Below are 27,626 nucleotides of genomic sequence, written 5' to 3'. Positions count from 1 at the left end.
TCCACTGTAGGATGCACTGTGTCAATTTTGAATCCATGTAGGAAAAAAAAAATCTCTTTTTGAAATCTGTTTCCTGAACTGTAGATTGCTCACCAGAATACCTACAGCAAATATGCAGAAATACTAATTCAAGACAACAGAGTAGAACCAATAACCCAGGTGATTTCACACATGCTTTTTTGCCGTGGAAATAAGTTTTAAATTCCTTGGCTGGGTGGGGGGAAAGACCCAAAATCATGTGATTAATGTGTAGTTTATAGTTTTGAGGGGGGGTTCTATTTATTTAAGTTCGAAATCCCCCACACCACCCATTCTAAGATCAGAACTGCAACTAAAATATACCTCAAACTGAACAGTATTGCATGTTGGAACTTGTACTTGCTTTGTTATTTTGTAACAGAGATCACATATGGATCAGTATTACAGAGTCTGATATCCGGCATAGCTTTTTCTTCTGCCAATTAGGTAAGCAATCACTATAACGATAATCAAGCCTGAAAGACCAGCACCAACTATAATTGGTATTAGAATGGTGTCATCATCCAGCGAACACTCCTGGGCTGTAGGTGAGAAAAAGTGTGTGACAAATAATGAGTATAATCAAAAATGAATGTCCAAAAGTAAAAGATGTTGATTCAAAAGTCAGAAACGCTCTTACGAAATCAACGTTAAGTAACTAAGACAAGTATATTGTAATGATAAAGCTACAGAAAATTATGGATTGCTCTAGAATTAAAATCCTAAAACTTACTGGTCTTTTCTTTCGTGTGTGTATGAATATAGGTATTCACGTATATGAATACATATATACTGTACTCCTTTATATCTCTGAGTAAGCACATACATACATGTACGTGTTTCATATTTCAAGTCCTTTCCAAAATAGAGGAATGTTACTTTACCAGAAATGAAGAGAGTTAATCCAGCTCATTTCTACATGGCCAGATTAGCCTCTTAGTGGTAGAGTCTTTTGGGAAATTGAGCACAGATCAGAAAAGTTTAATCATGGGATTAGAACCGTGCTGGCTCTGGAATCCTTTAGAGCAGAGAGCAAACTATAGCCTGGAGGCCAAATCTGACCCAAGAGCTAAATATGGCTTTTCGACATTTTTAAATGATTTAAAAAAAAAAAAGAGGAAGAAGAAATTTTGTGACACATGAGAATTATATGAAATTCAGATTTCAGTATCCATAAATAAAGTTCTATTGGAACCCAGCCACACTCATTTGTTTATTGCCTGTGGCTGTTTTCATGCTACAACAGAACTGAACAGTTGTGACAGAGCCCATATGGCCTCCAAACTTAAAAACACTTACTGTCTGTGCCTTACAAATACACTTTGCAGATCCCTGACCTAGAGTGTATGATTTTAATGGCTACAGAAGTCAAGAAACTGGGACCTCTTACTAATTTGTGTGTGTTTACTGCATTTATCAACCTGCCCAGGGCTGGCAGCCCACACGGGCTAGCTTGTCTATTTCTGGAGAGTAGTCCCATCCAGTAGAATCCAATCAACACTCTTTTACCTTACTGCAAGTCTATTTCCTCCTCCTCTACAGTCAAGTATATCATATTTATGGGTACCCATGGTCAAGAACCTAGCTCCATGAGTATATTACACATCCATTACCAGGATTAAATGCTGTATATTCCTTTGGGTACCATTTTTAACTCTACATACAAAAAAACCAAAGTTTCAGATCCGAGAAGGAACGCAGCCCATCTCTATCTCTATTACAGCTGACTAGCTAAGCAGACCCGAGCTACTATCACACTGAAAATGATTTTCAATTCTAAACACAAATCTGGGCCTAAAATTAGGGTAACAATGTAGGGAAGCTAGATAAAGACTCAAAAATAAAACTATGAAAGGATCAAAATAATCGTAGTACATAAGCAAAACTGACGAGGGAAAAGGAAGGCTTCAAAACAATTTCTAAGTGTGACTGACCTCTCTGGTCACGAGAATGGTGGGATAAAGGCCCCCCACTTACCCTAGCCTAACCAGGTCAGGCAGGGAGATTCAGCACCACTGCAAAAGCGGTTCAGGGGCTCATGGCACATTTGCTTTTAAACACAGCTTCCACATTTCCTTCTAAACCAGAGAATTAATTGTTAAAAAGGATGCAGACGGTTTGAATGGCTCTGCTCAGCAGAGCTGTGATCCACAAACCCCCAATTTTAGGTAATCAGTCTAAAAGGACAAGTCAATTAAGGAATTTTATGTACTTTTTTTTCCCCTGTGTGCAAATGTTAATCTTGTAATGCCAAATGCATCTTTCATATTCATATCAACACACTGAACTGAGCCCTCCACAAAGGTTTCATTAAAAAATCTGATAAATACCACCATTAGCCCTGAGTAGATCTTCCAAAAAAACCTCATTCACACTGGCACATGCTTTTAAAAACTCTCCAAATCATTCTGGCTGACCAAAACACTGCTCGTGGTATTTGAGGCTTTGCTAATCATAATCTTTTGTCTTAACAAAATAAGACCCAACTGCTTTTATTCGCGTATGAAAACATTTCCGATGAGAAGATGGCCCCCCAAAAACAGATCCAAGATGCTCAAAGCTGCCATCCTTCTCACAAACTAAAACCTAGGAGTGTCTATACCTTAAGCTCACTTAAGCTCATTGAAAGCTTCCATCAGTTTTTAGCCTTAAGAACTTGGGTGCAAACGGTTCTCAGATCCACGCAAAAAAATCTAGTTTGAGCAAACCGATGAGCCAAATACAGTTCACACAACTTGCTCAAGGCTATGCGAACTCTCCAACAGAGTCACAAGAGGTGAATTCGTATTTCTGTATTTCAATGCTTCGATGCCCATGAGCCAAAGGAAAAGCCACCTATCAGTCAACATGAGAACATAAATTATCAACAGAACTTGCTCAGCTCTTACCTGTAGAATACTTTCCTTCCATCACGTTGAAAGGCTGAACCCTTAGATCAAAGGTATTTATCTGAAATGCTCCAGACACTGAAACAGTCTGCTCTTTGTTGCACATATAAGAACTTCCCAGGGGCGCATCCCAGTAGCTCAGATTGTTATTTGCGATGCTGAAAACTTTAAGGAAAACAGACATGTTAGTAACTTCTTTTTAAAGTGGGCTCTATGCCCAATGTGTGGCACGAACTCACGACCCTGAAATCAAGAGTCGTATGCTCTACCGTCTGAGCCAGCCGGGCGCCCCTGTTAGTAACATCTCATCCTGTCGACCTAAGAAATGGGACAGTCCTCAGAATTTTCCAGGGAAGTATGGAAGCTTGGGGTACAGGGTCTACCCACAAAAAGCCATTCTTATGGCCACTAGGTTTCCTATCTTTCTATAGAGGTTTCTATGGTCAAAAAAATCAGTCACATCCTTGACTATTAGCCACCACACTTCGAAAATAAGGGAGACTTAAGTTACTGATCTTCATGTGTGGTCGAGGTACAATTTCCACACAGAGTCTTCTGTTGCATTAAATAAGGTACTATTTGGTAACAAGACAGCTATGGTTTCTATTTCTTCAGTGAAACCCAGCCCACTCTTCTCCCCGAGGCCAATGCTTTGCTTACCAGAGCCATTTACTAAATACATGCTGATATTCACTTCCTTCAGATAGAATCGGTTTTCATTTTTCTGTTAGGAAAAGAGCTTCGAGTTAATCAACACATCGCAACTGTCTACAGGTACAGTTAATATCTACAGACAAAAAGCAATCTAATACTATTATCCAGAAAATAAAGCCACAGATTAGACCCCGGGCCAAGAGAATAAACTGCAACGAAGTAAAACATGACAGAATCTTTTTTTCCTCTGCATTTTGTTCCCATTTTTGGACCAAAGGTGTAGTCACATGGCTCTTCGACACTCAACAGTTCAGCCCCTCATTTTATTCCTCGTGTCACTTGCTGAGCCCTCGCCTCCTCTAGCCTGGATCTCGACAGTCTCTTCTTAACTGGGCTCCTTCCCCGCCTTTTCAGCCTCTCCAGCTGGGATCTTTCCTTCACTGCTATTATCTTTGTGAAGCACTCATCTGATCAGCCAGTCATTCTAATTATTTTAGTGCTTAGCATGTACAAGGCAACATTATCTAAGTGCTCCAGGGAGCCGGCCACGTGAACCAGACTCAGATCCCACCCCCACCATGTTTGCAATCTGCCAGGAAAGATAAGATAAATACATAAAGAAATAACCATATTGCAAAAAAAAAAAAAAAAGACAGTGACAAGTTATAAAAATTAAAAGGAGACAGATGACATCCAAGTAGGAAAGAAGCAAAGTGATACAAGCTTAGGGATAGGCCATTTGAACTAAGTAGGACTCAATCAGGAAACAAGCAGGAAAGGGTATTCGAGAAGGCAACAGCATGAGCTAAGGTAACCAGAAAATAAGCATCGTCACAAGTACGCTAGCATTTGAAACGTACTCAGTACCAAGCAATGTTCTTAAAACTTCACATCGAATAATTATAATGCCCCGGTCTGGGATGGGGTGATCGAAGTAGGGAGATGTTAAAGTGATTTTCCCCAAGGCTATATGGTTGGTAGTCAGTGAGGTGGGGTTTGAACCCAGGAAGCCTGGCTGCAGAGCCTATGTACTGATTACTACTATGCTCTCCTACCTCACTGAAAGTGCACAGGGCACAGGGTGAGGGGAGTGTGGGATTCATGAGAAGGGAGAGAAGGAAACAAAGCCGGACATGCAAGTTACGTTGCATGGTGCGGGCGGGGGGTGCCGGGGGAGACACTGGAAATACACTGCCGTGGAATTTAGAGGGTATCTTGTTGGTAAAACAGAACCACTGCAGGTTTCTGGGGAAGAGCTGTGCTGCAGGAAGGTTACACTGATGCAGAAGAACACTGAGGGAGGAGAGGAAGAGGAAGGACTAGTTAGGAGGCTGTTTCAACAATCCAGGTAAGAGGTCATGCAAGCTGGAATCAGGGCCAGGAAGGAAGGTGACAGATGGGGAAGGAAAATGGAAGGGAGAGACGCAGAGAAATGTCAGGAGGAAGCATAAAAGAGGCTATCTCTCTCCTTGACTTAGGCTACATCTCAGCTTGGCATTCAAGGCTCCTCACAGTTTGTCCCAACTACTTTTCCATACCCATCTTTCGTTAAACATGCCACATGCCTCATTCTCCTAGCTGGTCTTGACTGTGTTCCTTTACCCAGAAAGTACCTGTACTTACTCCCCTTAGCTCCATATGTATAAATCTAACCCATCCTTGAAGGTCCAGCTCAAATGTCATCTCTTCCATGAAACCTTGACTCTCCTCCACCCAAAATGAACCACTGCCTCCTCTATACTCCCACAGGCTTTGTATTTTCTTCTGGTCTATCACTCATCCCACTTTAAGTTTAGTTATTTGGTGGGGGGAAGGGAAGAGAGAGAGGGAGGGAGAGAATTTTAAGCAGGCTCCGCAGAAGGTTCCCAGGGCTCAGCCCTGGATTTGAGCATGAACAAAATCCTGAACACTGCCATTATAAACTATCTTGATTTAATGAATTTATGTGTGTTAAGTACTTAAGCCAGAGCCTTGCACATGGCAAGTACTCAATAAATGTTAACTATTATCAATGCTGGTACTGTGACAAACAGTAGAGCCTCCAAAAAACACTAAGATATTATAGCAAACACGAATTTTCTAACCAGTAATAGAGAAAAATATTATGGAAACTACTTTTTATCTTTTATAAAATACATGACATATAAATTCACACATACTTTATGATTAAGTATATCTATATGAGATGGATTACAGAGTTTCCGGGGGGGGGGGGTGGGTTAATTCTCGCTTCTATCCTAAAGTCTGTGTGACGGCAGAACGGTCACTTTTGGTGAACATTAATACAAGAGTCCTGCCCACGGACCACTGAGGTGACTCTCAGGGATGAAAGCTGATCAATGGACTACACTTTATAATTAAGTAGTGCTGAAATGGAAAACACAGCTAAATAGCCAACCCCCCACCAAACACACAGCTGTTTAGACTTTCAGATGTGTTCCTAAGAAAACGAACCTAATCTTTTTTTTTTTTAATTTTTTTTTTTTAACGTTTATTTATTTTTGAGACAGAGAGAGACAGACATGAACGGGGGAGGGGCAGAGAGAGAGGGAGACACAGAATCGGAAGCAGGCTCCAGGCTCTGAGCCATCAGCCCAGAGCCCGACGCGGAGCTCGAACTCGCGGACCGCGAGATCGTGACCTGAGCCGAAGTCGGACGCTTAACCGACTGAGCCACCCAGGCGCCCCAAAACGAACCTAATCTTAGAAAAGTCTGTTACTCACCACGGCAAAGACAAAGTCAAGAAATTTGATGTTGCTGCTGTTCAGCCTAAGCAGAGCGCTCTGAGGATGGCAGTTACCGGTGAAGTCGGTTGTGTTGGGGTTGATGTTAATAATCGAAGCAACCTGTCGTGGAAGGAGAGGGAGAAAAGTACACATTAACCATACGAGTCCACGGCAAAACCTTATACTCTAATCCGCCACGTCGGTGGAGAACAGAAATTCCTTTTGTCTGGATACCTAGGTTCGTGGTGTCTTACTTTCAAACAAAGTTGGCACGGGCTCTCAAGCTAGGACTCAGACAACTTTAAGGAAAAAAAAGAGAGAAAAACAAGAGGGAAGCTTCCTCAGCAATGAGCCAAATGACAAGACACATTTTTATGGAGCACAAGGGCCATCTGTCTAGCTTGTTTAAGTCGCCAGACTCCGGGAACGGGCTTGGGCGCCGGCACGCCCTCTGTAGCCTCGGTGGGGCACTGCAGCTAGAGGAGTGCATCTCTCCGACCTGAGTCATCAAAGAGCTGGAGACACAGCTGCGCCGTTCCTGGCATCATCAACCTACACTGCGCTTCAGATACAAATGCGAAGGATTCATATTTTAAACGGACTGAAATAAAGATCAACTATTTGTACTCCGATCTGCTGATGGTAAATACAATCCAAACCCCAAGGAGTCCTGGATACAGCTAGGTTTCCTGCTGGCCAAGACAAGGCCTTGACAGTGACATTAACTCTTTGTGTAACTCCAAACTAATCAAACCTCAACGAGTCAACATCAAATCTCTGTTTAAAACAGAATCGGCCTAGGGGCGCCCGGGTGGCTCAGTAAGACTCTTGATTTCAGCTCAGGTCATGATCTCACAGTTTGTGAGATCGAGCCCTGCAATGGGCTCTGTGCTGACAATGCGGAGCCTGCTTAGGATTCTCTCTCTCTCCCTCTCTCTCTCTGCCCCTCCCCTCTTCGCACTCTCACCCCCTCTCTGTCTCAAAACAAATAAATAAAGTTTAAAACGAAAACCAGAATCGGTCTAGTGCTCGCTTCGGCAGTACGTATATTAAGACAGAATCAGTCTAGTAACAGGACTCTTGGGCCAGACGTAGGATATACCGTATTTGAAAGGAAATACGAGAAGAACGTACTAAGAAAAATAGACAACTAACCTTCTCGTAAGTAATGTTCAGCTGCAGCCCCATGGTAGCCAGGAGACAAGTACCATTGCTATTATTAACCGAGTAGGACCCAACCTCTGGTTTTTCCTTTGGAATGGGCGTTGTGGTAGGAGCCGGTGTGGTGGTGGGAGTGATGGGCGCCACAGTGGTTGAAGTTCGATCTTTTTCACACAGAAATTCTAAAAGAAACAAAGGACAAAATAAACTAAAGGGGACTTTTCCTCAATTCATAAGGCCAGGAAAGAACAAAATATCTCTCACAACAGAAGTCTAAAGGTTACATTAGGGGCAGGGGCCACCTTGATACTACAGAGGTTCCCCAACTGCTGCTTCAGATGCACACCGTCTCTAAGGGTTATGACACACCAGACACATACAAACGCCGTATCTACTTACACGTGGCCACACACTCCCATTTGTAGACCCTTAAGTCCCTTTATTCCCAAAGAACTTCACCTGCCTCTGATGTGAAGATGAGAGATTTAAGCTTTTTTAAAATCGTTTTACTTATTTATGTTGAGAGAGACAGAGACAGCTCGAGCAGGGGAGGGGCAGAGAAAGAGAGGGAGAGAGAGAAAATCCCAAGCAGGCTCCCTGATGCCAGCCCAGAGCCCGACTCGGGGCTCAAACTCACGAAACCGTGAGACCATGACCTGAGCCAAAACCAAGAGTCGGATGCTTAACCGACTGACCCACCCAGACACATGAAGAGATTTAAGTTTGAAAACATTCCACTCCTACCTAGGCCCACCCTCTTCTTCCCCGCACACAGCCACTATAAGGAAGGAGAGTGTTTACCAGAAAAAAAGTTTAGAGATCATTAAAGGGTTCAAATGGTAAACCCATTTTTTGGTAGCACCCCTACAGCAAATCAGACACATTTTAAACTCCCCTTAGGCAGTGTTGGTAGTTTTCCAGAGCTCGTGAATGAGAAATTACGGCATTTCCATAAAGTCATATATAAGTTACAAAAGCAGTTTATAAAATTCAAGCTTCGAACACAAGCTGTGACAACGCGGAGCCTGCTTAGGATTCTCTCTCTCTCCCTCTCTCTCTCTGCCCCTCCCCTCTTCGCACTCTCACCCCCTCTCTGTCTCAAAACAAATAAATAAAGTTTAAAACGAAAACCAGAATCGGTCTGGTGCTCGCTTCGGCAGTACGTATATTAAAACAGAATCAGTCTAGTAACAGGACTCTTGGGCCAGACGTAGGATATACCGTATTTGAAAGGAAATACGAGAAGAACGTACCAAGAAAAATAGACAACTAACCTTCTCGTAAGTAATGTTCAACTTCAGCCCCATGGTAGCCAGGAGACAAGTACCATTGCTATTATTAACTGAGTAGGACCCAACCTCTGGTTGGTCTAAGATCATCCTAAGATCATCCTGTGATCATCTAAGATCACAACCTAAGCTGTGGTCTTAGATCATCAAAAGCTAAAGAGCTGATGATCAAGCTATTTGAGGATTTGTTCAAACAAAGATTAGGTTTGATCAGCTGAAAACATTATAGGTGAAACATTTTTCAAAAACCATCCTATAACAGGTACGTCATCAACTTAAAATTCCAAGTTCCGGGGTGCCTGGGTAGCTCAGTTGGTTAAGCATCTGGCTCTTGGTTTCAGCTCGGTTATGATCTCACGGTTCGTGAGTTCGAGTCCCACATTGGGCTCCATGCTGACAGTGTGGAACTTGCTTGGGATTCTCTCTCTCCTCCCACCTCAAAATAAATAAGTAAACTTTAAAAAATTGCAAGTTCCACAAGAGTACGAATTGTCACTCTTTACAAAAACTTTACAGTCCACCGTAAACCATGAACAAATCTCAGGACAGAAATGCTTTCATGGGGTGCCTGGGTGGCTCAGTCAGTTAAGCATCCGACCTTGGCTCAGGACATGATCTCACAGTCCGTGAGTTCAAGCCCCGCGTCGGGCTCTGTGCTGACAGCTCAGAGCCTGGAGCCTGCTTCCGATTCTGTGTCTCCTTTCTCTGCCCCTCCCCCATTCACACTCTGTCTCTCAAAAATGAATAAATGTTTAAAAAATTAAAAAAATAAAAAAATGCTTTCAGATAACAAGTTCAGTTAAAGCCAGCTGGTATACTCCAACCTTAAATCAGGACCCAAGTATCTATACTTTAAGTACTCACCTTTTGTGCTCACTGTCCCATTCTGGACAAAAGCTTGTACGTGAACATCCCAATAGTACTGGATAACATCATCCTTTTCTAAAGTCGATAAACTATTGCATCTGAAGATGTTGTTCAATGGAATTCTGAATCGCACAGGGTCATAAACGGTCAAAATCCCTGTAAAACAAGATTAACACCAGCCATTTCCAAGAAGGTAGGAGAAAAGCAATAGCGTAAATACACGTGTAGACTTTCTTCTCCTTCCGTCTGCCTGTCTTAACCCCATCCTCAAGTGACAAAGCACATGGCGCGTTGAGGAAATGACAAAGTCACTGTGGCTGAAACATAGGGAGTAAGAGGAAAGACGCGATGGGGGTTAAGAAGGAAAGACGAGCTGCAGGTGGCCACACACCGAAGCAAACCAAATGAGCTGAGGACAGGTTAGGCTTTGTTTTGTTAGCAGTGGAAGGTTAGCTCCAGTTTTTAAAGCTGGAAATAAATAACACACGTATCCTTTATTTTCAGGAAGATGGCAAAATCGTGGGGGCTGGGCAGGGGAAAAAACTTTTAAGAAAAGTCATTTAAGAGGGAAAGTGCTGGGGCGCCTGGGTGGCGCAGTCGGTTAAGCGTCCGACTTCAGCCAGGTCACGATCTTGCGGTCTGTGAGTTCGAGCCCCGCGTCAGGCTCTGGGCTGATGGCTCGGAGCCTGGAGCCTGTTTCAGATTCTGTGTCTCCCTCTCTCTCTGCCCCTCCCCCGTTCATGCTCTGTCTCTCTCTGTCCCAAAAATAAATAAAAAAAAAAAACGTTGAAAAAAAAAAAAATTAAAAAAAAAAAAAAGAGGGAAAGTGCTTAGAAAGCTGCTGACCCGGTTAAGGGAAAAGGGGAAGGGGTTGCCTGAATTAGGATGGTGAGTGGCAGAAGAAACAGCAAAGAGGCCAAACTGAAAACATATCTAAGGTAGAAGCAACAGGGCTTGGGGCACCTAGGTGGCTCAGTCCATTAAGCATCCAACTCTTGGTTTCGGCTCAGGTCATGATCTCACGGTTTCGTGGGTTTGAGCCCTGTATCCGGGCTCTGTGCTGGTGGTGCGGAGCCTGCTTGGGATCCTCCCTCTCTCCTCCTCTCTCTGCCCCTCCCCCACTCGTGTTGTCTCTGTCTCTCTCAAAATAGATAAATAAACTTAAAAAAAAAACAGGGCTTAGTGCTCAAGGAAGGAAAAAAGATGGATTAATCAAGGATTTTACAGTAAATCCTTATTTTTGTGCTACTATCCCAGAGGAAGTTGCAGTAACTAAAATGAGCTTTTGAAACCTCTTCCTGGATAGCATTTAAAGACTATTCCATTTCAGGAAATCTTCAGAATGTGAAAGGAATAAGCTATGTCCATTCCGAAGAGTTTTGAAACTTTAAAAGACTATGATCACAGTCATCCACCCAAATGGCTTCATTTCTTGCGGAGAAGCGGCAAGGAAGGAAGGTATTTAAGGTCCCTAACACAGGCTGCCTTCCATGCTCTCCATCATGTAGCAAGGCAGACAAATAATGCTGTCTTGGCGCCCCCTAATGGCTACAGGGAAAAACATTTTTTAACCAACGACTAGAACATTTTTTCCCCCCAAAATCATTTCTCACTGTCAACATAAATGAATGGACACTTGACCTATCTTACATAGACAGACCTTAAAAACAATCTGTAGACATCCTGCAGTTAGACTACGAATTCTTTAAACTATGTATTATTTATGAATATGTGTGTATTCGTCAAATATGAACACGTGCATAGCAAGACTACAACTCAACATTCATAAGAGTGGCTGCCTCTTGGGAGGCAGAGAGGAAAATGGCTCTGGGGTCGCAGTGAGTACAAAGGAAACCTCAAATGTATCTGTAAGGTTTTATTTCTTCAAATAAGTAAAAAAGATGAGGCAAATAAGAAAAAAAAGGCAATTTAATAAATTCTGGGTAATGGGTACACGGAGGTCTATTATTCTCTGCAATTTTCTGGATTTTAATCATGAAAAAAAATTTTTAAAGAAAACAGCAGCTTCAAACTTACTTCAATTATCAGACACCTAAAAATAAAACACTAAAACAAAACCCAACAGTCCATTGAAGGAAACCATTTTAAATTCCGAATAGTTTCAAATATCTTAGTATAGAGATGTTAGTAATAAAAAACTGCATCCTCCCCATGTTTAAAATAAAAAGGAGGTGAGTTAGGTGTTTAGAGTCCCTAGTTTTTCCATTCAGATCTGTCAGATCTGTCCTTTTCCTGCCGCCCCCTTGGTCTAGGCACGCATTACGTCATCCCTCGGTGACCAGAACAGCCTCTTAAGCTGGCATCTCTGCCTGCAGTCTCCTCACTTCCAAATTAATCCTGCAGAAAATTCTTTATAAACTACCGTGTCTGCTTTGGTTATGGCATCCTCCTGCTTCAAAACCTAAAGCAGTTCCCCGATGCCTACCCCGTCAAGCTGAATGCCTTTCCTTGGCTTCCGAGGCCCCCTATAATTTAGACCCACTGCACCCAAACAGCCTGATTTCCCCTCTGCTACACACACAGCCTCTATTTTAGTCAGGCAGCTCTCCAAACACTGCTCCACATGCTACGCTTCCCCCTGCTGGAAACCCTCTGCCCAAATTCTCCACTTACCCAAATTCGACCATTAGCTGAGTTTTCAGCTCGGGTCCTTCTTTATACCAAGCTTTCTCACCCCTCCAACGCACACTGACCTCTCCTTTCTCTCTGCTCCTAATGAGACCACTTGTGAGGGCACTTTTTTTTTTTTAAGTTTATTTGTTTATTTTGGGAGAGAGAGCACAAGCAGGGGAGGGGCAGAGAGAGAGAGGATCCCAAAAGAGAGAGAATCGGGCACTGAGATTGCACTGATCTCATGAACCACCAGATCACGATCCGAGTCGCAGTTGGACGTTTAATCGACTAAGCCCCAGATCAGGCACTCTTAACCATGGGCACTCACAGACGGGCTCGGGAAGTATATACCATCTGCAAAGTTTACTCTGTACTTTGAGAGAGAGGGTCTACAGCTTTCTTCCTGTTGCCACCCCCTCAACAAAATCACAAACAACAACAAATCACACTATCTCAATGCTTTCTACTTTTTTCCATATAACTTGGAAAAATAATTTTGCCTTGTGTCCCCAACTAGTTTTAAAGCTCCTTGAAGGTGAGGGGCAAGTCTTATACTAGTTCTAAAAGACAATGTCAGGCACGAGGCTAAATATGTAAGATAACCAGTAACAGACTCGCTCTAGTTACCCTCTCAAACTAAGATTAGGAAAGAGAAAACTAGGACTGATTTCCAGGTCTCAGTCCGTGTTACCTCCCAAGTTTTACATGAGCTCATTCACTTCTGGGTCTTGAAAATATGGCCTTTTGATGTCCATAAATCCCAGTAAATCATTCACCCCCCAAGCCTCACAACTGAAGGTCACCTGCCTGTGTTTTGGGGGTCAGAATGAAATCCTATCTGTGAAGAATGCTCGGCTACCACGTTAACCCAAATCTCAGTAGAAGGGAAAGAAAGGAGAGAATTCTATCCCTAACAAAACTGAAACCTCCACTATCCATGCCTTCAAAATGTTTAGTACAAAAAAAAATCTAGTACACATTGCGATTCTAAGAGTTACAAGAATGCCTTATTACTAATGCTTTCCCAAATTCGTTTTGACCTGAAATTGTCTCAAAATAACAACAGGATTGACTTCACTTTGCCTTTACTTAATCACTTAGCTTTCAGTCAAAATCTTATCTAAGTGGTAAAAAGATCTAAAGATGAAGCATTTCTGCTGATCTCAGGTTACTGAACTTGTACATATTTAAAATAGTTATCAGCTAAAGGATTTTCTCATTCATTCAGATTTGATGAACTACCCACTACTGAATGAAATAAATGATAATAGTCAAGTGCATGAACTCTGTAGCTTAACAGACTTTGGTTCAAACACCAGCTCATCCACTTACTAGCTGTGTAACCTCTGGGAAAGTTATTTAATCTCATTAAGCCTCATTCCCTTTACCTGTAAAGTTGAGACAGTATCTACTTCCCAGGCTTGCTGCTGTGGATTGAGACGCAGCTAGTCACACACTTAGGGTACTACCTAGTACAAAGTAAAGCACTCAGGGACACTTGGGTGGCTCAGTCGGTTAAGCGGCCGACTTCGGTTCAGGTCATGATCTCATGGTTCATGGGTTCGAGCTCTGCATCGGGCTCTGTGCTGACAGCTCGGAGCCTGGAGCCTGCTTTGGATTCTGTGTCTCAGGCTCTCTCTCTGCCCCTCCCCCGCTTGTGCTCTGGCCCTCATAAATAAAGAAACATTTTTTAAAAAGTTAAAAAAAACAGAGTACGCAAACAATGACAGCAAATATCATCACTGTGTTGAACACTGCTGTATGTGGGGCGGAAACAAAGACGTAAACTTTCCATTCTAGTTAGGAAGACAGTCATGCATACAGATGACTTTTAAGTCATTTACATTTGTATTATTAATAAAGAGTAAGAGAACAGAACACAAATCTAATTCTTAAGTTTACCTTTATCTTTGGCATCAGGAAATGTTGTGTTGTCACTAATGTTGTAGGAAAATGAGATACCGTCAATCGAGTAAGTAGACCCCTCCTTTGTAAAATTCACAACCCAGGAAAAACCGGATCCAAATTGCACGGCTATTTTGGAACCATTCTGGTCTTCCCCGCAAGTGCTTCCATTATATGTTGCAGTGCTGAGGTCTGAAACGGTTACAGTTTTCTAAAAGAAAAAGAAGTTTGGGGGTAAGGAACACATAGGCGGAAATGACCATCAGGCATTTACGTCGAATGTGCCAATTCAGTCTACGTTACACATCCCCCCATGGCCAGGCTGCCCTTTGGCTGGCCTGTTGTGGAAACCAGTCTCAGATTCTTCATCTACAGACCAGTCCTCTGGACAAAAGGAAAAGGAAAAATGGCCTAAACTTCTCTTCTTGATTTTTTTTTTTAAATCAGGTTATAAGCAGGCAGGACCTTAACCAAAAGAAAGTAAGACAAAAAGATTGAGAGGGCACCCCCCCCCAAAGGAGATTATAACAGCAAACTATTAGAAATGGGAATGCTTTGATGTCAGTACATGTTAAAGCAGCACCGATGTGGTGAGGCATGAACACCACACAGTCTTTGGATCACGTGCCCTTAACCAACTGCAAGGAAAACTCCAAAGAACCAAGGAAGTAAAATATTCCTTCTAACACTACACAGAATACCTTCAGGTATCTAGGTTTTTAAAAAACCCACAGAACTGAAGCGTTAAGTCAGTTAACATATGAAATCTCATCCATAGAAGTGTATGTAAAGGATAAAGAATGGAACTGAGTTTCTACTAGAAACCTCAAGGAAAAAAGAAAAATACTTACGTAACTTTTGCTTGTAGTCTCATAGCGTATTGTGAAATTCATCTGCCATTTTGCATAAAGGCAAGTGGCTTTTCCTGAATCTGTCAAATTAAGTTCTAATGCGTAAGATGAGACAGCTCCTAGATTTATTAAAAAGAAATAAGATGGTGAAACTGTACCACAAAAACATATCTAAAATAAAAACGACCCCTATCCACCACTGAAGTTCAACCAGCTCTAAGATGAAACAAAGTCCTTTGGTATCTTGGTGATGGTTTTTCTTTGTATTTTTAGTGGACTCCTATTCAAAAAGTTAGCATTACCCCTTCCAGAAGGAATGGTTACTTGACCTAGGATGCCGCCTAGTAGTCATAGCCACACTCGCCTGTGCCTGGCTAGTTTTGTTTTAGGCAATTATAGTTTGCCCATTAGACTTTTGTTTTTAAGGTAAAGGAGGTTAAGGGGGAGCTCAGAAGGGGGCGTTAAACGGTCTCTCTCAAACCAGCTGATGGAACTTTCTCTGCAAAAATAATGACAGATCGGATGTTCTATGGTCTTGTTGCCTTCAACCCGGTCACAAGCTATGTGGCCTATGACGCATGGACGTCTTGTTGAACTGTTTTATTCTTTTAATTTTTTTAAATGTTCATTCATTTTTGAGAGACAGAGACAGAGAGAGTGTGAGTGGGGAGGGGCAGAGAGAGAGGGAGACACAGAATCTGAAGCAGGCTCCAGGCTCTGAGCTGTCAGCACAGAGCCCGACGCAGGGCTTGAACCCACAAACTGTGAGATCATGACCTGAGCCGAAGTCAGATGCTTAACCAACTGAGCCACCCAGGCGCCCCATGAACTATTTTATTCTGATGTGAAGATGTGGGATGGCTCTTTGTAAGCATGTGTACCATGTGACCAAAAGAACAGACCTTCAAAGGTTGTTAGATCCATAAGCAAAACGTGATTTTTTTTTATAAATGTAACATTCATCACTTGGCTCCATTTTAAAATCCAACTAATCAGAAAGGCTGATGAATCTTTTGACATGGATTCAAAGTCACTTCCTGTGTTCTCAACCTGCTACCTCTTTAGGCAGAGAAACCTTACCAGGACAGAAAAGCCATGGGGCTTTTGAGCTAACTTGGCTCTCATCTACACTAGGTTCAACACAGGGACATTCCCTATTAAACTGAAGAGCCCAAGAACTAAAAATACTATGTGCCAGCAAACACACCAGCAGCATAAATGACAGGCAACCAGCTTTCTTCACTGTCTCCCACATTACCCAAGGGAAAAGCAGTTTCCTGCTAAGACAGCCTTTAATGATAGCTGGGCAATCCGGCGTCATCTACAAGCAGGGACATGCTATGGACTACAGAGAATCAAGTCCTAAGAGGACTAGCGAGAAGGCGTGCCTCAGCAACAGCTTTCAAGTTGTACACAAAAGCCTGTGGTCATGATGCTCCGGAAGCCAGGCTGTCCTGCAACCCTGAATATTATGCTGAAGCGTGTGGTTACTGAGTGCTTAAATGTATTGGTTAAGGCTTGAACAGACCTCCCGAGGCCTGAGCAGGTTCTGTAGCCATTCTTTTCTAAGTGCAATATGGAACGGAGCTGTCGTCCCTGATCCAAGGCTATCTGGTAGTGGAACAGAGGGCTCTGGCTTCTAATTTTCCTTTTTGTTTTCTCTTGCCTTTTCTTTCTTTCTTTTTTGGTTTATTTTTTAGTTTATTTATTTTTTGAGAGAGCGAGAGAAGAGAGGGCAAGCCGGGGAGGGGCACAGAGAGATGGAGAGAGACATCCCAAGCAGGCTTCATGCTGTGAGTGCACAGCCCGACGCTGGGCTCCAACTCACGAACCGTGCGATCATGACCTGAGCCAAAACCAAGATTCGGACATTTAACCGACGGAGCCACCCAGGCGCCCCTGGCTTCTAATTTTTCTGATCAACTGGAAGCCTGCGTTTTATATGCTGTCTTTCTTGGTCTTTTTTTTTTCTTTCAAAATTCCAAAAATTTATTTTTGTATTTATAGACAAGCTTATTCTCTTTTTTATTATTTTTAATTTTTTTTTAATTTACATCCAAATTAGTTAGCATATAGTGCAACAATGATTTCAGGAGTAGATTCCTTAGTGCCCCTTACCCATTTAGCCCATCCCCCCCCCCACACCCCCTCCAGCAACCCTCAGTTTGTTCTCCATATTTAAGAGTCTTTTCTGTTTTGTCCCCCTCCTTGTTTTTATATTATTTTTGTTTCCCTTCCCTTATGTTTATCTGTTTTGTATCTTAAAGTCCTCGTATGAATGAAGTCATATATTTGTCTTTTTCTGACTAATTTCACTTAACATAATACCCTCCAGTTCCATCTACGTAGTTGCAAATGGCAAGATTTCATTCTTTTTGATTGCCGAGTAATACTCTATTGTGTGTATATATATATACCACATCTTCTTTATCCATTCATCCATCGATGGGCATTTGGGCTCTTTCTATACTTTGGCTATTGTCGATAGTGCTGCTATAAACATGGGGGTGCATGTGTGCCTTCAAAACAGCACACCTGTATCCTTTGGATAAATGCCTAGTAGTGCGATTGCTGGGTCGTAGGGCAGGGTAGGTAGGGTAGTTCTACTTTTAGTTTTTTGAGGAACCTCCATACTGTTTTCCAGAGTGGCTGCATCAGCTTACATTCCCATCTCTTGGTCTTGTTTAAAGTCCCGAGCTTTAACAGATCCTCCTTGTATTCAAAGCGTTCAAAACTGTTAGACATAACCAAGAAAAGCCTCACGTGAGTTAATCTTTTACTTTTCAGAGATATTAAACGAACAGAAAGAAAATGGCATAAAATAGTAATAGCACCAGTGTGTACCCATGTGGGAGACCTCATACCTCATGAAGCAGAAGGTACAGGTTGTGGTTCAAATTTACCACTACATTAAATTCAAGATAGTCTAGCTGCCAACCTAAAAATAAGAACTGAGAAGTGCCCTGAGGGCTCCAGCACTTTCTGTTCTAGTGCCTTTCTTCCTGTGACAGCTATCCCTTTCACAGAGCTTCCTGGCTTCCCCTACATCTCCAACTGCACGGGGACCACTTTTACTCCATATCTATCACCTCAAACTCAACAATTCCAAAACGAAAATTCACTCTTCTCCTTCCTCTAAACTGCTCCCCTTCTCTGGCTGTAAAGGAAAGGCAGGACCTTGAGGATTCCCCCTTGGGAATTAGGGGCACCTGGGTGGCTCAGTCATTAAGGGTCCGACTTTGGCTCAGGTCATGATCTCACAGTTGGTGAGTTCAAGCCCTTCATGGAGCTCCGTGCTGACGGCTCAGGGCCTGGAGCCTGCTTTGGATTCTGTGTCTCTCTCTTTCTCTGCCCCTCCCCTACTTGTGCTCATGCTCTCTCTCTTTCTCTAGCTCTCTCAAAAATAAATAAACATAAAAAAATATTTTTAAAAATTTTTGGGAATTAGCTTCTACTTCATTCTCTTCGTGAAGTTCTACTGATGTTTTTTTCCCCTTCAAATCCTCTCAAATCCAAACTTTGCCTTTTATTTTTTTTTTTAATTTTTTTTTAAATTTATTTTTGAGAAAGACAGAGACAGAATGCGAGTGGGTTGCGGCAGAGAGAGAGGGAGACCCAGAATCCAACACCGGCTCCAGGCTCTGAGCTGTCAGCACAGAGCCCGATGGGGGCTCGAACTCACGAGCTGTGAGATCATGACCTGAGCCGAAGTCGGCCGCTCAACCGACTGAGCCACCCAGGCGCCCCTGCCATTTACTTCTATTCCCTATCCACCACCCCACCCCTAAATTACTACAGACGCCTCCTAGCTGTCCCTAGAAATGCTCCCTGATTAATGGTCCTTCAATACCTCTTCCTGTCAGGACATTTGTTCAAATACTTTTATTAGCTCCAAAAGTCCCATATTAAATTTAAATTCCTCCAGCTGACTTTCAAAGTAATCCTTGATCTCATCCCACCCTATTCCTTCAACTTCTCTCAAACCATTTTCCCAGAACACACCCTTTAATCTGGTTAAACTTGTTCCACTGGACCCAAATGCCATGCTCTATTCAACCTCTACCCCTAGGCTTCTACTGTCCCTAACTTTTGAGATTTACTTTTCTTCTACCGATAGATCTAAGTGTTCACTTGAGGAAGGACCGCCTCTCTTTCGGGCTGCCTCCAAATGTGCAACACCTTCAGACCCTGCCTTTTTCTAATAATTTCTGGCAGATGTCACCACCTACTGTAAAAGCTGAAAATGTCAGATGCTTGCTTTCCCAGCCTCCCTTTCAGCAAGGATGGACGAGGCTCCACCTAACACAGGCATCTGCCCCAGATTTTAGATAGGAGGGCGGCGGAATGGAGCCAGGAATGGAAGTGTCACCCTCAGGTGGCAGTTGCTACAGCAGGATCAAGGTCCCAGGCAACAAGGCCTGCAGAGCTGGCGGTGGTGACAGTAGTGCGCGAACTGCAGTCCAACGCCTGGCGGCGCTCGTGCAGTTCAGCGACATGACGGGGAAACTGGGCCAGGCCTTGACATCCACAGCCAGGAGCCCTGGTAATTCCGAGCCACTCGATATGCATGTTTTTATAAAGAAAAATGTTACTGATGCCTAACATACAGAGGGACGCACACTATCACATATGAAAGGGAAAGGTACATGGAACCTTAAGCACACAGCTCAAAGAATTTCCACAAGCTGAATCCACTTGGGTTAAGAAACAGAACATTCCAAGTGCTCCCGAAGCCCCTTCCAGGTACTTTTTCCCTCCCAAGGGCAACCACTATCCCGACTTCTAACAGTACAGGTTAGTTTTGCCTGTTTTTCAACTTGATGTAAATGGAAGCACTCGCTATGTTCCTCTCTGTCTGGCTTCTTTCACTGCATATTAAGTTAGTGGGATTCGCCCAGGTTGGTGTGTGTAACTGCAGTGTGTACGTTCTCACTCTGTACACATAGCTTTCTATTATTGGGTAAATACTCCACTACTTATCTACGCTATTGCAAATGGGCATTTGGATAGTTTCCAGTTTGGTCCTAATGCAAATGGACACGTCGGTGAACATGTGTGTATGTGTGCCTGTTGGGTATGTATCTAAGAATGAAACGGGGGATCAAAGGCTATGCATATGTCCTGATAACTGTTTAATAAATTCTTTTTCTGCTTAAAAACTACCAGATTTTATTTCTTTTATTTTTTAATGTTTATTTTTGCGAGAGAGCGCGCGTGCGCGCACGCGGGGGAGGGGCAGAGAGAGAGGGAGACAGAGGATCCAAAGCAGGCTCTGCACTGACAGCAGAAAGCCCGATGTGGGGCTCAAACTCACAAACCATGAGATCATAACCTAAGCCAAAGTTGGACACCCAACCAACTGAGCCACCCAGGTGCCCCTATCAGATTTTATTTCTGTTGCTTACAACTAAGAACCTGGAATGATAAGCTATCCATTTTTCAGCAGCCATTTTCTCCACAAAGATCTCCTGAACTATAGAAGCCTTGAAGAGCAGTCATAGTGCATACCCCCACCTTTCAGTATATTTTTGTACTATTCTGAATTATTCACTTATTTTATGCCTGTAAATCCTAACCCCTCTGTTGTCACAAGCTCCAAAACAGCAGTCTTCAACTGTAACTTCACAACCAACTGATGTGTCACAGTAAGTTACTGTATACAGCAGGTAATTTGTTAACTAATAAAAAAAGGACCCAAGTCTGTGAATGAATGATATATCTGGATTCAAGTTTCCCTTTTGATAATGTCTCTGCCACTCATTTGAATTCCAATATGCTCCCTTACCAACAGATGATCCAATCTATGCCACAGCCCCTAGGAGTGGGCCTTCTATATGAATGTCATCCATCACGGGTGCCATGGTCGGAGAGACCATGTCTATTACTTTTCCTCTATCTCCTCTCATTCCTAATAGTGCTGAATATATATTAGTTTCTCAATAAATATTGACTGATTATATCAATGCAAAAATATCCTGCAACAAGGACCTGAAATATAGCTTAATCTAATTACAAAAAGGCAAATCTTCTAGTTTTGCCAAATCATGAACCTAACCTATCAGTCTTCTGGATTCTTCCTCAACCCCCAAGTCAGTTTTCGCCTCAATAAATTCTGACATGAATTTCAAGCTAGGAATAATGTATTTCCCACAAGGCAAGTTGATAGTTGAAACATTTACACTTTGCTAAAAAGTCTCCAGAAAGCCATTTCCATCCTTATTGCTGTATTTTCTTTTAGCATAGCTAAATCGTTTTTGTTTAAAAGTCTTTATGGCATTAAAAAAAAAAACCCAAGGGTGGGTGCCTGGGTGTCTTGGTCAGTTAAGCATCCAACTTCGGCTCAGGTCATGATCTCACGGTTCGTGAGTTCAACCCCCACTTCGGGCTGTGTGATGACAGCTCAGAGCCTGGAGCCTGCTTCAGATTCTGTGTCTCCCTCTCTCTCTGCCCCTCTTCTGTTTGTGCTCCCTCTGTCTCTCAAAAATAAATAAATGTTAAAAGAATTTAAAAAGCCCAAGGCTGGGGCGCCTGGGTGGCTCGTCGGTTAAGCGTCCGACTTCGGCTCAGGTCATGATCTCATGGTCCATGAGTTCGAGCCCCACGTCAGGCTCTGTGCTGACAGCTCAGAGCCTGGAGCCTGTTTCAGATTCTGTGTCTCCCTCTCTCTCTGCTCCTCCCCTGTTCATGCTCTGTCTCTCTCTGTCTCAAAAATAAATAAACGTTAAAAAAAAAAATTAAAAAGCCCAAGGCTGTGTCAACTATACTCAAATAAAAAAATAATTAAATTAGTTAAATAATGTTTAAAAAAAACCCACACAGCTGAATATATCCTAGAGTGTGTAATTACAGAGCTAAGAGTTTATTCTCCAAAGAAAAAGGCATGCCTCAAAGTCAACTTTCTCAAATTTAAATATCTTCTCAATCTTATTTCCAAAAAGTTCATTTATAGGCTCTTATAGAACTCAACTTATTTTTCCGAGCATGAGATGCTGCAGAAAGTGGCTAGGTTTTTACAAGTCTATCTAACCCAAAGCATAGTTGAAAAATATATATATTCGTAAACAAAATCGGGGCGGGGTGGGAACATAATACTAGTCGTACAACATAACCAATAAAAAACAATAATCTAAGAGGCGATATAATGAGGCGATTAAGAGCCCCATCTTTGGCACTGAAAAGCTAGAATTCAAATCAGTCAGTCCAATTTATTAGCTATGAGACTCTGGGCAAGTTATCCTCGCTAAGAATTGGAGTGTGTATTTCTTGAACAGGTTCTTCGAAAGCATGCGAGCCCTTCAGAGCTAAGAGAACTTTGCCAAGCAAGCTGGATATTCCAGCTTACAAGCTTCCCTTGTAGTAAACGTAGCAAGCACCTAAAGGAATCCTTCCCAAATTTTAATTATAGGTTTTTTTCATCATGTTAAGTTATGAACTCCTGAAGTCAAACTGATCCATTCACAATGATGTTGGGCAAAGGGTCTTAAAAAAAAAAAAAAAAAAAGGGACATAGGCATACCGTATCTACGTACTCTTTCTCCTCTGTCCCCAGGTTTGATAAATCAGATTAACTGTTCCTCATTTACAAGTCCTCATTTATGCTTCCTAATATAAGTACAATCACCCATTCAGTTGCTGATACTCTTGATTTCTGGTACATCTCTTTTGAAAAGAAAAGTAATGAAACGATTTTAAGCTACAAAATAATTTTTTTTAAGATCAGAGAGTGGGTAAGGAAGTAAGGTTCAACACTATTCAACTAATGGAAAGTGCTTATTGCTGAGTGAGTGGTGTTTGGCAGACCTCCAGAATTCTTTTGCAATGCACAGCAACATACCAACAAGTACTTATAAAGTGTGCTTTTGGATCTGAGGCAATCTCTGATCACTGTAATATGGAATTATGATCGGAATGCTTTTGTCACTACAGGAGGAAGAGCAGTCTTCCTGCAGGAAGGATCACTTAGGTCAGCTACAGTGCTGTGAAATAATCATCGATCACAAATTCCATCCAAGGATATAGGGGAAGAAAGCTGCACTCAAATATTTGAATATCCAGAATCCTATCGGATGTGATAACCAATGACTAACGGCCAAACAGTAAGCCTGTCCTTTCAAGTATCTTTGTTACAGCTAAAATAATTTTAGCAGAACCTTGAAATCAAAGTAATCAGGTTAACAAAATGTGGTAGGGTTACAGAAAGATCCCATGTTTACTTTCTCTCTTTTAGACCACCTGCAAAAGGGAAGAGACTGGTTGTTTGTGAAAACCTTATTCTCATTCTCACCAAGGACTTTCCTGCTTCTCCATGCTAACTCTCACTACTATGTAGGTATATCTGAAGGGGTACAAGTAAGATACTAGCATTATTATATGGGATTATAGTTCAGTAAATTGGTTTAAACTATCTGTATTGTTTAGCACTGATCTTGAAGTTCTAAGTCCAAAGACACAAAAAAAATTTGTTTTGGCAAAACATAATTTAAGATTCGCAGAAGAAAAAGGAGACCAAGCTGGTCTAATTTACAATCATCCCCAGTACCCACCAATGAATACCCTCAACAAAAATTCACTCAGGGTTAACTACGTACCAAGTGCTGTGCTAAGTAGGCAATGGGAAATGACAGTCCATAAGAGTCTTCACTCTCGGAGACCAGTGCCATAGGGGAGACTTGACTGGCAATGGTATTAAGGAAAAAAAAAAAAAGAATGGGGGGTGCACCTGGGTGGCTCAATCGGTTGAGCATCTGACTCGATTTTGGCTCTCAGGTCATGATCTCACAGCTCAGGATCCTCTGTCTCCGTTTTTCTGGCCCTCTCCCTCTCCTGTGCTCTCTCTCTCTCAAAAATAAACAAACATCAAAAATAAATAAACAAAGTGGAAAACAGGCTAGTCTAAAAACCTGAGAGTTTGGGAACGACAAGATTTACTCCTATTCCTTCAGATGGTCACCTGGCTGCCCCCCCCCCAACCATAACACTCAGGTCTCTGCTCACCAGGCAATGGATAAACACTTGAGGGAGGGAGGGGCTCCTACCCCTTAAGTTCACAGTCAGGATATTTATAGGAGGTTTTTCCCACCCTGAGAAGCATCAACCCTATCAAAACCAGGAGTCAAACTAGTTACAAAAATCAATAACCACAGAAGAATTCTGAAATCTCTGAGGTCTCAAAGAAAAGACCCTTAAGACAATGATGCTCAGAAATGAGTTTCACCTACTACTCTCTTTATAATGCATCTACACAGCTTTTCTTCAGAAAAATCATATAGGTTTTCTTCAGAAAGTTCCCTAGTCAGTTAGAATTCACTCAAATAAACAGCACAATGTAATCTCTGTGAAAAGGACCAACGCATAAACCCTTCAAACTCTTTTCTCCGCTTGCTGTAAAGCAGCTGTTTTGTTTTGTTTTGTTTTTTAAAGAGTTACCCTCTGGAGCCAGGATAGTTACAGAGTGAAACTGGCACAGCTTGAGTGCTCAAGCTAATGAGACTATAAACTCAGGACAGAACCTCCCCTCCGTTCGAACCCAGGAGCAGCACAAGAGTCACAACAGGTCTTTTATGAGTATTTATTGACTGCTTGAAAAATTTTTGGTATCCACTCCGATATATAAAAGTAATGTACACGGGGTCGCCCAAGTGGCTCAGCAGCTGCGTGTCGGACTCTTGGTTTTGGCTCAGGTCACGGTCTCACTGGTCAGCTAGCGAGTCAGAGCCCCTCGCCGGGCTCTGCACTGATGCTGACAGCTGGGGCTGGCTTGGGATTCTCTCTCCCTCTCTCTCTGCCCTTCCCCCACTTGACTGACTGACTCTCTCTCGCTCAAAAAAAAAAAAAAAAAGGCAATGTGCCAAACCCATGAAGCAACTCAAGATCTGCTCAGTTCTTAGACCGAAAGCCACATGAAGGAGTCTGAGCCCCACACTGAACCAACAGCTGTCAGAAAAAGCAGCTGTATACAAGAAATGCTTCCCATTTCATCCTGATACCTTCTAAAAATCTAATCTAGGTACATTATGAACGTTTACTTCTCCAAATCCTGTTCTAAACCTGCAGGTGGAGGAAATCGATCTTGGAAATCTTCCAAGAAGATGAATCTAGTTAGTCCCAATCAATAAATGGCAAACTAGCAGATGAGCTGATGGGTTCTTTTATGTGCTTCTTTTTGCCTGTTTATTTTCTGCATTGAGCAAGCATTGCTTTTGTAAAAACAAGACAAAAAAGCTTTCAGTAAAAAAGAAATCTAATGACACAAAAGCCAACAAGTAAGACAACTATTATTTTTTTTCACTTTCTCTAAACAATAACAGCGTTGTGTTTGTGCAGATTCAATTGGCAGTGAACTACTGACTAACGGATGCCTTGGTCAGATGTGTTCCATCACTGCTAAGGTGCTTTTCGTTGTAAACAATCCTCTCTTAGGGTCACTGGCCCCTCAGTAAGCGCTTCACTCCAACGTGACAGCTTTGAATTGTGTTCGAGCGAAGCCTCCGTGGCCCCCTTTCACAAGGGCTATGGAGGCGTCTCCTGCCCTGTGTGGACAGCTGCACTAGGGGCAGGGAGTCTGAACCATTTGGTGTCAGGACCCCTTACTCTCTTATCCACTGAGAACTTGAAACAGCTTTGGTTTACATGAGTTATGGCTACTGGCGTTGGCCATATCTGAAATCAAAAATGAGAAGCGAATACAACACAACATCAGAGCCATCAGAGCGGTGATGTCACCACACATTATGTAGCCTCTGGAAAACTCCACTGTACACTGGTGAAGAGTGTTGAGTGAAAAAGACAAGTAACTTCCTAGTATTACTTTAGAAATAAGTTTGTATCTGACATACGCCTCCTCAAAAAGATCCTTGAGAATCACTAGACTAGATCATCAAGAACCCTTCCAATACTATCACTCTGGAGCCAGACTTGTCAACTTTGGCACTAGTGACATTTTGAGGTGGATGAGTCTTTGTTGGGGGCACTGTCCTGTGCATTATAGGATGTTCAGCAGCATCCCAGCCTCTACCCACTAGATGCCAAAAGCAATCCCAGATTGACAACCAAAACATCTGTCTGACAACCAAAAACGTCTCCAGATGTTGCCAAATGTCCACTGTTTGAAAATCCACTATTTTCAGGTGCTGATTTTATTCCACTGAAATGGGAGTTAGAATGTGTACCTCTCAGTGCCTTCTCAGACCGCTATTATGTCTATTTCCTCCCCACTCCCATCTGGGTCTGTTCCTTCTGTTCATTTATTTGGTCACAAACAGCAAGAGTCAGTGGATAGCAGCAAGCACAGGATGAATCAGGTCAGGAAGAGACCTTCTGGTCAAGGTTCACCTTTCAGGCATTAAGGCCCTCAGGGACTCAGCAATCACTGGGGGAGGGTGGTAGAACTCAATCAGCCAACATTCATCCAGCCATTCTTAGGACTTGGTAACACCCCAATCTTGAGCAAGTTACCTATGGTCCTCCTCCGAAAATGAAGCGAAAGGCCAGTTGTGTGGCTACGAACACAACCTTCTGAAGGCAAAGAGGCAGTATACGAAGACTCCAAAACCTCACATCTAGGAGACCCTCCCGGCTGAAAGAGCTGGAGATTTTTTTAAAGGATTTTTAAGGTTTTTCTTTTTTGGTTTGTTTGTTTAAATCAGGATCTGGCCGGGAGGAAATAGCCGACTGGTAGAAAATCGACATCTTCAACAGTTCCAAGTCAGATCTTCACTCCCCGCCAAAGTCCCCCCTCATCCCCTTCGTTTCCAGACCTTACCTCCGTGCTTTCTTGCCTGGAAATTGCCCCGGGCCACCCGAGGTCCCTACCCCTCCAAACTCGAGCTACCAAACTCAAATACAGCATCATTCCTCGTCTCTTCAATCACCCTTCCTCCACAGCCTCAAATTCCTGCCCACAAACCGCCCCCAGCCCTCTCACTGCCCCCTCAGACTCTACTGTCATATCTGCCCCTACCCTCCCCCCTTCCCCCAAGTTTCTCCACGCAGGCAATAGTCTCTTCCCTCCCCAATTTTTGCTCTCGCCCCTAAGATCCTGAGAAACCAAGGCTCCCCTGATTGTCTCTGCCACCCCAGAATCGCACGTACCTACGCTCACTCCTCAGTATCTTCCCCAAGTTACTCCTTCTACCCGGATGTGCTCCACTCCTCCCTCTTCCCCACCTACTCCCTCGGCGCCCACCCCCCCTTACTTGCCCCTTCTTAGTCTCACGGGCCCTTCTTCCCCGCCATCCCTCGGTCAGGCCTTCTCTAGGTCACGGCTCGCTTCCCTGGGCCAAGCGCCACCGCCCAGTGTCAGCCTTTCAGGTTCTCACCCCCACCCCCCCGGACCAGTCTTGCAGGTTGTGGCCTTTGAACTGGGCGCCCCGGGCCCAGGCTGAGGGACTAAGCAGGAGGGCCCGACAACTCACCCAGGACTAGGCAGAGCAGAACGAGCCCCGAGCCCGGAACCGGGGAGAAGCGGAAGCACACCATGATTCCGCAAAGGAGGCGGCGGCGGCGGCGCGGCGGCAGTGGCGGTGGCGGTGGCGGTGGCAACAACAGCAGCAACACCAGGGAAAAAGCTTGCTGGAACCCGGGCAAGAGGAGGGCGGACCACCGACCACAAGTGCCGCAAACGCCAGGACAGG

The 27,626-nt window shown here is 43.2% G+C and overlaps 1 protein-coding gene and 1 long non-coding RNA gene across 2 annotated transcripts in view; one reads left to right on the top strand and one right to left on the bottom strand.

Moving 5' to 3' along the window:
- The window catches only part of LAMP2 (lysosome associated membrane protein 2), a 35,649-nt gene that overhangs the window by 8,005 nt on the left and 18 nt on the right, over positions 1 to 27,626 (bottom strand). Inside the window, 8 exon segments of the mRNA XM_081792561.1 lie at positions 2,907 to 3,071; positions 3,567 to 3,630; positions 6,285 to 6,407; positions 7,443 to 7,630; positions 9,602 to 9,760; positions 14,141 to 14,354; positions 14,995 to 15,113; positions 27,408 to 27,626. Coding sequence (XP_081648687.1) covers positions 2,907 to 3,071; positions 3,567 to 3,630; positions 6,285 to 6,407; positions 7,443 to 7,630; positions 9,602 to 9,760; positions 14,141 to 14,354; positions 14,995 to 15,113; positions 27,408 to 27,626 — 1,251 coding nt within the window.
- LOC145713668 (uncharacterized) lies at positions 450 to 3,071 on the top strand. The gene is made up of 2 exons (XR_014136671.1): positions 450 to 566; positions 2,913 to 3,071. It is a non-coding gene; the product is annotated as an uncharacterized LOC145713668 (long non-coding RNA).

The sequence above is a fragment of the Panthera onca genome, chromosome X, assembly GCF_046562875.1.
Source record: "Panthera onca isolate mPanOnc1 chromosome X, mPanOnc1 haplotype 2, whole genome shotgun sequence".
NCBI lineage: Eukaryota > Metazoa > Chordata > Mammalia > Carnivora > Felidae > Panthera > Panthera onca.
The sequence above is the reverse complement of the archived record's forward strand: the minus strand, read 5'-3'. Positions and strand labels throughout refer to the sequence as shown.